Source organism: Eucalyptus grandis, chromosome 6, assembly GCF_016545825.1.
Source record: "Eucalyptus grandis isolate ANBG69807.140 chromosome 6, ASM1654582v1, whole genome shotgun sequence".
Lineage (NCBI taxonomy): Eukaryota > Viridiplantae > Streptophyta > Magnoliopsida > Myrtales > Myrtaceae > Eucalyptus > Eucalyptus grandis.
Window position 1 is genome coordinate 2,160,338 of NC_052617.1, and position 12,261 is coordinate 2,172,598.

At 42.0% G+C, this 12,261-nt stretch overlaps 1 protein-coding gene and 1 pseudogene across 1 annotated transcript; both read right to left on the reverse strand.

Moving 5' to 3' along the window:
- Positions 1–3,375: 3,375 nt before the first annotated feature.
- On the reverse strand, positions 3,376–4,546 carry LOC120294906 (annotated as a pseudogene).
- Positions 4,547–10,924: 6,378 nt separating this feature from the next.
- Positions 10,925–11,790, reverse strand: LOC120294585 (BAHD acyltransferase DCR-like). Its single transcript, XM_039314777.1, has one exon. It carries the CDS (start codon positions 11,753–11,755, stop codon positions 11,189–11,191), a length of 567 nt encoding a protein of 188 aa, XP_039170711.1. The 5' UTR covers positions 11,756–11,790; the 3' UTR covers positions 10,925–11,188.
- Positions 11,791–12,261: the final 471 nt, after the last annotated feature.

A 12,261-nucleotide genomic window follows, 5' to 3' on the forward strand; every position in this document is an offset into this window, starting at 1 on the left:
CACCAGTGAGCATAAACTTTCACCCAGCATCTGAATGATAGATCGAGGAAAACAGAGGTTGCAACTTCAGACTAAAGTTCCGAAGGATGATAAACCTTTTCACTGCAAACTAATTCGCCTTACTGTTCTCTGCTCTTCAGGTGTTAAGAATTTACAGGGCTTGGTGGGGCATGGGTTGCGCAACTAAGGGCTTCCGCAAAGCCATATCGCCCATGCCATAAGAAACAGAAAACATGCTTCCATGAACCAGGCATTGGTACTTCTTTGCAAATTACGACCAGGTGGAATACATGCTTCTTCTTGGAAGCATTCGGTACATGAAAACATAACAGGTAAGCAATGAACAATTTCAATGATGACCTGTCTTGCAAAACAACAATATCTACATTCACTCTCAACTAATTGGCTGCTGATTTTGTTTCGCTAACACTTACTTCCGGTCGTCTTTTATTAAACTATGTCTTGAATTTGAGCCTGCATACGAAACACGTACTGAATCGAAGGATGTAGGTCCGTAGCATACGGACACTTTCCTCAGCGTGGCATATGATAGATGAAGTTACACCCAAGATGGTCATAATTTCTTTTTGATCAACTCTGTGAAGAAAGGCAAGGGAAATTTTCTCTTGAAGACCACGTGAACGTTTCGCTGTTGAAAGGACTGTTATGCCTGCATCTTTTTTCCCAAACCGTAGGCTTGCTTTATCATGATAAAAGATCATCAAAAATCCCAAATTTTATTTAAAAAATAAATTTATCTCAAAATTTTTTTGTAATACGAAAAATCTTAAATTTTACCAATTATGACATATCTATTACAAACTTTTTTTCGTGATATAAGAAATCTCGAACTTATATCTCGTGTGACACATTTATCCTAAGTTATAGGGCATTTTGATATTTTACTTTTTTTTTTTAAAAAATTTTCTCTCTTCCCTCCGCCGACCATGATGGAGTCACGGAGGGAAACAAAAGTCTGGCGAGGGCCCGCCGCCCGCTGAGTTAGGGCCACTCGACGTCGGCGAGGCACCCATCACTTGACGCCGGCGAGGGCTTAGCGAGGGCACCCATCACTGACTCGGCGAGGCCGCCTTGCTTGACCCAACCGAAGGTGACCCTTGCCCAACGTCGGCGAGGGCGGCCCTCACCAAACTCCGACTTCCCTCCGCCATGGCCAGAGGAGGGAAGAGAGAGGAAAAAGAAAAAGGAAAAACATAAAGGATAAGACGAAAATGCCTTTAGTAGGATAAATGTATCACGGTTTTGTAAAATTTGAAGTTTTCGTGTTACAAAAAAAAAAAAAAAAAATTGGTAAATTTGTCACTTTTGACCGAATTTTAGATTTTTAGTGGTTTTTTCCTTTTATCTCTTTTGTTTTCTTTCAAGCTACAGGTCGGAATTGTGGACCTTGAAACTAACTGTTTGGTGGCATTTGATGCTGAAAGAGAGCTTTTAGTTTAGTATTTTATTTCCTTTCCTTCAACTTGCACAAGTAAAGCTAATATGAAAAGTATATATACGGAGAAGTTGGAAATAGGACTTGAAAAATAAAGATGTGTTTAATAATTATTCTATTATTAAAAATAAAAATACAATTTTTCTAATTGTATTCTCAAGATAAATTTCTAAACATAAAAATACGTTTGGAATTATCTTTAAAATTTTTATTACCGGGATAGAAACCCGCAGCGTATGAACACTTTCCGTAGGGTGGCAGGTGATGGAAGAAGTTACACCCAGGATGGTCATAATTTCTTTTTGACCAACTCTGTGAAGAAAGAAAAGGGAAATTCCCCCTTGAAGACCACACGTGAACCCTTTGCCGGTCCTTTAAGTGATGTTTCACTGTTGAAGGGGTCGTTTATGTCTGCGTCTTTTTCCCAAACAGTAGTTTTGCTTTATCCCGTTCGGTCTCTTTCAAGCTACAAGCCGGAATTCTGGACCATGGAACTTACTGTTTTGGCGGCATGCGACACCCACAGAGCTTTTAGTTTGGTATTTTTATTTCCTTCAAGTTGCAATGGTAAAGCTGGACAAGAACGGGCAAGGACGACAGAAATGGATTTTTTTTTTATTCTATTCCTAGATAAATTTTGAGAATAGAAATGCATTTGATACTATTCTTAAAATTTCTATTCTCTAAATAAAAATGCATTTGGCATTAATCTCAAAATTTTTTAGTCCAGATCATTTTCTTTTAATTATTTAATGAATTTATTACCTTCTTTCTTTTCTTTCTTTTCTTCTCCTTCATCTATCTACTGCCGGGCCCCATCAAGGCCGAGCCTCGCCGAAAAGAAAAAAAAAAAAAAAGTTACTTGATTCTAAGAATTATTCCAAGAAACAAAGAAACTTTTTTTTTTTACTTCTTAATTCTGTTCCATGAATAACTTTATTCTAAGAAACAAAAAAGTTACGAAATAGATTTATATTTTTTTTTCCGAAAAACAAAATAATAGGATAAGGTACTATTTGGTACATTACCAAATAAAACATAACTAATAAACGGACATCTCTTGAGTTTTTGTTCTGCATCCGATTAGAGTATGAGTGTTTGAAGCTGATTAAATTCTTGTGGTAAGAATTTTATATAATTTCTTTGTGAGATCGAGACATTATTTCGTAAAAATTATGAGAGTAAAACATCACGTGAGATATCGGATGTGATTGGAGATTAGAAAACACTAGGAGCATTTAAGTGCTTGAGCGTAATTATAATCTTCATTGATTTGCTTGTTTTATAGTTGTGCTACTCTTCTTGTGGATATAGGTTACATTGACCGAATCATATAAATTTGGCATCTATTGTTGTCCACCTTTTGTCTGTTTTATTCGATCAATCGCTTCCACTCATAAAGCTTCGCATGAATGAAGAACCCAAGTGGATTCATCAAAACCTAACTTTCATTTGCATGGGCAAGTTCCTTCCCTGATAAGGAGACATTGAGAATTAATCCTTTTTTAAATTAGACTTTATGAAAGTTTATTTCTAAAGAAAAGAAGAGAATACTTGAGAATTTAAGATTTAAAAAAGACTTTACGGTTTATAACCGATATAATTTGCAAGAAGACTTAAAAGTGTGTGTGTGTGTGTTTTTTTTATGGAATTGGAAAGTACATTTTTGTAATAAAATAATTTAAATAGAAAGCCGTGTGTGTATCTTTCGGTATTACAGTAGCAAGCAAAAATGCGATAGAATCTTTCAATTTCGATACTCTATACCCGATATTTCGACTTCGGAATTTTTTTAATATTAGATTGGCCCACCATACAAGTTATCATGATGTTTTACTCTACGGTTTCTAACCAATAATAAGATTTGGCTGAGGATCAATTCAAACACAAAGCATAAAATAAAAGAAAAACCCATAATTTATCCACTACAGATTGAGAAATAAATCAACTTAATATAAAATTACAAGTCACACAACCGGTAATTTTTCATCCTGATAACTAATGGCTGTCGACTCGACCGGCACATAACCACCGTGCTGTGTTGTTCCTCCGACCTACAAATCCGTCACGGCAGCCATGAATTCAGCGTCAGCTTCGAGAGACGCCATCGTGGCCGGCGAAAGGCAGATCTCGAGGTCGATGCTTCCGCCTCCCTCGCGGCCCGGATAGCTTGTGACCTTGCCGTCGGTCTTGTTGGCACACCCACTTCGCGGAGCCGCGGCCTTCCCCAGGATCCCCAGCCCGAAGTCGTTGCCATACATGTTGAACCGCGGCGAGCTCGACATGATGATGCTGCACGGACCCAACGTCCGATCCAGGCGGTACACCTGCGGGCTCTTTATCCACTCCTCGTTCCACTCGAGCACCTTCGCGTTCCCGTGCTCCGCCACCAACGCATGCAGCAGCAGCGCCGCCCACCCAAGGCCGCCGCCTAGCAGCTCCCCCGCCGTCGTCGCCGCCCTCAACATCGTGACCGGGTTCCCGAAGTATTCCGGCGGGAGAGGGGGGGTCTAGCCTCGCCCGATTGTTCGAGATCACCCGGCAGCTTGTGACCTGGCTGGGCGGCAGGCAGCGAGCGCGCGTGATGCACCGCCATAGCAGGGCAGTCAGGGACTGGAAGGACGAGATCTTGGGGGTGCCGCATTGCCGGTTCGCCTCCGCCTTGAGACTCGCGATGGCGTCGGCGGAGAAGTGAAAGACTCGCTCCCTGAGATCCGGGACTCGGTAGCGGGGGTGGAACGACGAGGGGTCGTCCGCGGAAGGCAGGCTTACCGGGCCGGGGTGGTTCTCAGGGAACCAGCGGGTCAGGACTGGGGGACGCGATAGCTGGACGACATCGACGTCGCCTTTCTGTTGCGCTTGGAAGATCTCGGACCACGAGTTGAAAAAGAGCCAGAAGGAGGTGCCGTCGCCGATAGAGTGGTTCATGGAGAGCCCGATGAAGACGCCGTCAGCGAGCTCGGTGACCTGAGCGGACAGCAGGGACAGGGAGTGGCCGTCGTGGTTGACCGCCCAGTTGTGGTCGAAGAAGGAATGGACGATGGACGGGACGTACGTCGGGGAGAGGATGTCGGCCACGGTTGTTGGTAATTTGTTTATAAAACAAATGAAGAAGTGCCTTGTCCCACATCAAAAAGATGTGAGTGCCCACGTGGACGACATTTGGCACTAACCAACGATCATTATTTTTATTTATTGAAAATTCGGATTTATTTCTTTAAAAAATTAATTATAAAGTCTTATTGAAACAATGCGACTATTCATGAAAAGTTACGATTATTTATTATTTATTATTTATTTAATTCCGAATTTTTTTGTCTTTTCAACGTAACATTTGAGACGTCTTGTTCATTTTACAACCTATCCCGAAAGGTTGTCTTTATTCTTTTGCAACATTTTGAAGAGTTGCCTCTATTCGAAAGACAAAGATAAGAAATTTGCCGGTGACCATTAAGCACGCGTTGTGGGGCAAATAAATCTTAAAAAAGTGATATCACGCTCAAAGTCCGACTTGAGTCATTTCAACGATCTGACTTCATTGTTTCTACCCAATACGAAGCCATATTTTACCAACAATTTTAAGGATTTATTTTTGCTACAATGAAGTCAGAGAATCAAAGTCATTACTCAAGACATGGTGATACTAAACTGGTTTGATGGCAACAATTTTACTTGTGTGATTTGATGCAATGCGGTGTGCGCTGATCATTTGATGTTTCTTATGTTCCGATCCCTTATCATTTCTATTCTCATTCCAAGACTACGTTGATTGTTGTTCTTAGTTTTGCTCTGAATATATTCCCTGAATCCTTTCGAGGAAGTTCTGTTTTGGGCTTGTGAGTGAACCATGCAAGAAATTGGGAGGATGAACTTCACGAATTTTCTTAAGTTTTAGATAGAAGTGGAAGGGAGTCAATGTGGTCCTGAAGGCATGTTCTTTCCTTTGGAGTTTACGTACTCTACGGCCCTTCTCCAAGCCGTAATCCGATGACCTGAAAGTTTCAAATGAGTTGGTCCTTAAACTTCCGGTTCCCGAACATACGAAGCACTTCATCTTTGCTATGAGGGAACCCGAGTCGCAGTCTGTGATTTACATGCTCGCCATGCAGAATTTGTCTGGGATTCCTGCCCGGAACGCTATGTGTTTGATTAGAAGAGAGAAGGGAAACTACCAAACGGCTATAATTGACGTTACAAGTTCCATATCTTGCGGGGGCCCAGATCATCAAAATAAAATAAAAAATAAAAAATTCGCCTAGCAGAAGACAAGCGTCTATATTTGGCGTCCATGTCGTGGAACGTTGTCTTGAGGAAGCAGTTGAAACGAGTCCCTTGCCAATGCCGATTAGTAAATCTCGAGGCAACGGGTGGCCGTAAATCTCGAGGCAACGTTTGACCGTGGATAAAGATGCAAGAGGCCACGTTCGCCATTGCGCGATGCGAGCACCAGACGCATGCAAGTGGACAGGTTCTTTCACTTCCCAACAGGTCTGTTCCTCGATGGCTTCTAGTCGACGCCAACAATCATCACTCATCACCGTTGGCCAGAGTTTCAAGGAAGATCTACAGGCTCTCTCTCTCTCGCTATTTTTATTTTTTGTGTCCATTTTGGTTCTGTCATAAGGGTGTGTTTTATGTCTTTTGTGTGCGCCCAATGCTATGCCATGTCTTGTCTCTGTATTTGATGTTTGGTTTGGGACTCAACACTTACTAATCTTGACGGCATCTATTGTGATGGAGAAGACAAGAATGGTGGAATATTGAATTACAGCGTTAATTTCCCGGAGCAAAAGGTGATGAATGAGGCTCTTGCTCACGATGCGAAATCCATCATGGAAATATCATGCAAGATGGCATCTCATCTTATAAAAACGACTTCGAGGATGTCGAGACTCTGATCATGAGATCGAGTGCAAGATCTTTGTTCGGGAGGAGATTTAGCGATCCTTCAGTCCAGAGTAACATGAGGCATTGGCCGTCAAGGGTCATTGCTGGTCCCGGCCTCAAGCCCATGATTGTCGTCAATTTCAAGGTCGTAAAGAAGCAGTTTGCTGTGGAGGAAATTTCATCCACCCTCCTCACAAAGATGCGTGAGACCCTGCGGCTTACCTTGATATGACTATCAAGAATGTGTTGTCCGGGTCCCTGCACACTTCAATAACTCGGTCTCGTCAAGGGGCAGTTACATGATGGATTCATTTTTTTTTTATTTTTGAAGATGCCTTTTAATCTCTTTTCATGGGATTGGCATTTTGGATCCATATCAAGTAGAAGGTACTTTCGCAGGTATGGCCCAATTTTGATTTTTTATTTTTACCGCCTCGAGGAGTCACATTCTAGATTTGTCTAAATGGCTGCAAAATATGTGAACTCATGGGGATATTGTTTTAGTTATTAAAAAAATGATTGAATTTGGAGACGGCAGTGTCGGAGAGATCAGGAATGTGGTGGACCATGCGAAGGAATTCATGAAAGGAGCGGCAGAGATGAGCGTGAAGTTGGCCAAGGGTTGTGGGGACATCGTGTGGCAAACTCTGGCAACGAGAACTCCTTCCTCCCCCAAGTACTTCGGGAGGGACTCGTACGTCATGGGCAGGCTCTAGGGGCCGTGCGTAAGGACGTTTACGAGATTGGAGCTCTAAGTGAGTACTTCTCGAGGACAAGAAGCCGATGCATGTCTGGTCGGCTGTGTCATTCATCTCTATCGTGGTCGCTGCAAGTTGGTTGGTGATTCTCTATCTAAGTTCCTAGTTTGAGCGAGGAAATTATTTGATTGAGAAATGAATCATATCACATTCCGTGCATTGGTGTTGTTGACCCATTATGGAAAATTTTCTTTTTAACTATTGTTTGATCTTTCTGAGAATGAGAAATTGGAGAATTCGATTGACTGTTCTCTTAGTGATCTAAAATTCGTAAACATTTCTTTTGGTTTTTCTGTTGACGAATTTGGATACACACAATCGAAAGATCTTATTGAAATGATGAACCATCGTAATAATGGGGCAATCTTTCGTTCTACCGTCGGTTTGTCTTGGCGAAGCTATTGAAAAATTATTTGTTGTATGCTTCTGTTCTCACATGCTTTTGATTGTTAGGGATGGTGTATAAATTGCTAGAATTTATCTATTTACTTATTTCCCATCCTTGTATGGATTTCTGTACTTGGTTTATTATTAATTGGATATGATGATGAAACATACGTTATCATATTGGATGCCTCTTAAAATAGTCTTGAAGTGGGGATATTTGAAGGGGACTATGGAGCGAATGTGATTGGAGTCATTAAAAAAAATATATATATCTAACTTTCATTTTAAATGAAAGATTTGAGTGAAGTAGATACCTTATTGGGTGTTAAAATTAAAAAAAAAATAGTGGGGTTATCCTTTGAGCCAAAGTGATTACATGGAAAGGATGTTGAATAGATTTAAACATCTTGTTTTCAAATATATAAGTACTCCATTTGATTACTAGTGGAGAGTTTTTTAATGTGAGTGCTATGGGTCTTTAATGTATGCGATACATTATACTAGATCTGATATTACTTTTTATATATGCAAGTTGAGTAGATATACTAGTAATCCAATTATAGAACATTGAAAGGCTATTATTAGAATTTTTTGGTTATTTTAAAAGAACCTAAAATTTGTGATTGTTCTATAATAATTATTTGGTTATATTATAAAGATACACCGATACTAGTTGGATTACAAGTATGGGAGATGAAACTTCTAGATGGATTTTCACATTACGTGAATGTGTTGTTTCTTAGGCGAGCAAGAAACAAATGTGCATAATTCACTCAACTATGAAACTTGAATCATTGCTTAGTAGCAAGTGGGAAAGATATTGATGGATTAGGAATTTGTTGTTGAATATCAAATTATGGCCTAGTCCTATGCCTCTTATTTCTCTATCAACTGTGATAGTTAGGCTACTTTGGTAAGAGCATATAGTAGCACATATAATAGTAAGTCTAGACATACTAGTTTAAAGACATGAATATGTGAGACAATTGATTAAAGATGGTACCATAACAATTGTCTACGTGAGGTCAAGTAATAGTCTTGCCGATCCCTTGACAAAGGCTTTACCAAGAGATATGGTAATAATGACCTCATAAGAAACGAGGCTGAAACCATTTAATTGAAATCACCAATAATGGTAACCCGACATTTTTCTAGAACATCACTAGTTATAAGGTTTAATGGGTAAGAACAAGTTATTGAATGTGATTGTTTGATATTGACGTAGCCCTGATATGAGAAGTCAGTATAGTCTGTTACGTTTTGTAGGTTGGATTGAATTCTTAATGAAGTATAGTACAAACTTATAATGTGTTGATAGTAACAGAAACACATAGTAGATACTTCACCTATATGAGCTTAGAAGTGGTGCCGCTTCTTACGAAAGTTAGGGTTGCTTTCTAGAGAGCTCATGAAACAGGATCAAGCACAAGGCCATAATAGTGCGGAGTAATATAGAACTTCTCGTTGAAACAAGAGGTTAGTGTATGTGTGGTATGTCTGGTTCTATTATATAAAAGTACAAGTTTAAAGCCGAGCTACTTGTCACTTTGATAGGGCTTTGAGATACTTATACTAAGTAAAGGTTTAACTCGAAAGAGACCTTTATGTATGTATATTAATCTCACGGAAATTTTGGCTGTATATTTCTAACATTTTATTTCTTGTTTTTGTTTTATAAACAAAAGTGGGGGATTGTTGGTAATTTGTTTATAAAACAAATGAAGATGTGCCTTGTCCCACATCAAAAAAGATGTGAGTGCGCACGTGACGAGATTTGGCACTAACCAACGATCATTATTTTTATTTATTGAAAATTCGGATTTATTTCTTTAAAAAATTAATTATAAAGTCTTATTGAAACAATGCGACTATTCATGAAAAGTTACGATTATTTATTATTTATTATTTATTTAATTCCGAATTTTTATGTCTTTTCAACGTAACATTTGAGACGTGCTTGTTCATTTTACAACCTATCCCGAAAGGTTGTCTTTATTCTTTTTGCAACATTTTGAAGAGTTGCCTCTATTCGAAAGACAAAGATAAGAAATTTGCCGGTAACCATTAGCAACGTTGTGGGGCAAATAAATCCTTAAAGAAAGTGATATCACGCCTCAAAGTCCGACTTAAGTACTCTAACGATCTGACTTCATTGTTCTACCCAATACGAAGCCATATTTTACCAACAACGGTCATGTCAAGGAGCGCGGCGTGGATGAAGCGGGCACTGTGGCTGTCGGCGCGGTCGACGAAGACGGTGTGGAGGGGGGGGTCGATCCGCTTGAGGGTGGCGAGGCGGCCGGCGAAAGCGGGTAGAAGTGGGTTTAATTTTTTATTTCTTTTAATTTTTTATTTCTTTTAATTTTTTAATACTTTTATTATATTTTTCTCTTTTTTCTTTTTCTTTTTCTTCTTCTTCCTTCTTCTTTATGGGCCGGTCGCTGGCCATCGAGTGAGGGCCAATGAGCTTGCTGGAGGCTCACTTGGCCACCATGAGGCTCCAGCTCACCCAAGCCACGCGAGGTCTGCTTCACTGTGGCTAGGAGAAAAGACAAGGAAATAGAAGAGAAAATAAAATATTAGACTTGATTCTAAGAATTATTCTTGGGAATAAAAACCAATTTTTTTCTATATATTGATTTTATTCCAAATCTATTCAAGAACAAAAAAAATGGATTTTTATTTTGAGGAACAAGAAATTTACCAAACAGATTTCTGTTCTTTTCTTCTCCCCGAAAACAAAAGAACAAAATCAGTTATTTCCGAGCGTGTTACCAAACAAGCCTTCAATCTCTTACGAAAGGCCGGTCACCTCACTTTTAGACTCTACATATTTTTGGTTTCACGCTCAATCCATAGCGTGACCAAAGAATCGATAGGGATACGCGCATGATTCGATTGAATTTGTAATAGGGAAGTTTTCATCGCCGCGGGTGAGCAGAACGGGGTCCGGCCAAGGGGCACCTCTTCTCACCACATGGATTTATCTATCCTAGGACTCCAGCGGAAGCATCAGCATAATCTGAAGAACCCAACACTAATAAAGCAGCCCTTCATTGAAGTTCTTTACTCTGGCCGTGACCCAATATGTTCAAAGATCAGTGTTTTATCTTCTGAGGAAAAACTTGTGTTTTATGTTTTCTTTTTATCTGGGCGGAATCCATCTTTGGTCCTCGTCAGTGGCATGGAGAGAACGCAGCTCTTGGCTCAAGTGAGCCCACTGTCTTAAAGCTTCAGACCTTTTCATACGAGACTTGCTCTTCTTTGGGAAATCACACACGCTCAGTCCATGCCAAACCGTCGTCGTCGATCACCGGCAAACTCGAGCGATTGATGAAGAAATGACTGCCTTCGAATAAGAAAAGATGAATGGGAGAGTCAACTGGAGCAAGAGGGAAGAAGAAGAACCGAGAAAAAAAAAGGAGGAGAAAGCAAGTAAAAGACAACTTTGGATAAAATGCCAGTAACTTGAAAAGCGGCATAAGAAAAGGGCCACACTTCAGCTCTTACTTGGAATTTTCCCGGACCAAGCGTACATAGAATGTAAACTCATAATTTATTGGGTATTACGTTAAGAGATGAGTCAACTTAAAATTCGTAGTCAAATAACAAATCTTTATTCCTCCAAACTCCTAACGCGTGTTGACTCGACTTGCGCATGACCGCCGTGTTGACTTTGGCCCTCCCACCTACGAATCCGTCACGGCGGCCATGAATTCCGGGTCAGCTTCGAGAGTGCCATCGTCGTCGGCGGAAGGCAGATCTCGAGGTCGATGCTTCCGCCTCCTTCGTGGCCCGGATAGGCTGAGACCTTGCCGTCGAACTTGTTCGCATACCCACTTCGCAGAGCCACGGCCTTCCCCAGCCCGAACTCGTTGCCGTACTTGTCGAACCGTGGCGAGCTCCCCATCATGATGCTGTACTGATCGAACGTCTTGTCCAGGTGGTACACCTGTGGCCTCTTTATCCAATCCTCGTTCCACTCCCTCAGCTTTGCGCTGCTGTGCTCCGCCACCGCCGTATGCAGCAGTCGCGCCGCCCACCCAAGACCGCTGCCCAGCAGCTCCCCCACCTTAGCCGCCGTCCTCACTGGTGTGATTGAGTTTCCGAAGTACTCCGGCGAGAGAGGAGGGTCAAGCCTGCCCGGTTGTTCGCAGCCATCCGGCAACCTGTGACCTGGCTGGGCGGGAAGCGGCGGGCGCGCGCGATGCACCGCCATACAAGGGCAGTCAGGGACTGGAAGGATGAGATACTGGTGGTGCCGCATTGCCGGTTTGCCTCCGCCTTGAGCCCCGCGATAGCGTCAGCTGAGAAATGGAAGACTCGTTCCCTGAGCTCGGGAGCTTCAAAGCGGGCGAGTAACGACGAGGGATCATCTGTGTAAGGCAGGCAAAAGGGCCGGGATGGTTTCCGGGAACCACCTGGTCAGGGCCGGGGACGCGATAGCGGAACAACATCAACGGCGCCTTTTTCTTGCGCTTGGAAGATCTTGGACCACGAGTTGAAGAAGAGCCAGAAGGAGGTGCCGTCGCCGATGGTGTGGTTCATGGAGAGCCCGATGAAGACACCATCGGCAAGCTCGGTGACCTGCACGGACAGCAGGGACAGGGTATGGCCATCGTGGTTGATCGCCCGGTCGTGGTCGAAGAAGGACTGGACGACATCTGGGACGTAGGTCGGGGAGAGTATGTCGGCCACGGTCATGTCGAGCGCGGCATGGATGAACCGGGCCCCAGGGCTGTTGGCGCAGTCAACGAAGACGGTGTAGAACGG

What these genes read in the sequence shown, in the direction of transcription:
- LOC120294585 (XM_039314777.1), bottom strand. Translation starts at nt 11,755, where the DNA reads ATGCGGCACCACCAGTATCTCATCCTTCCAGTCCCTGACTGCCCTTGT.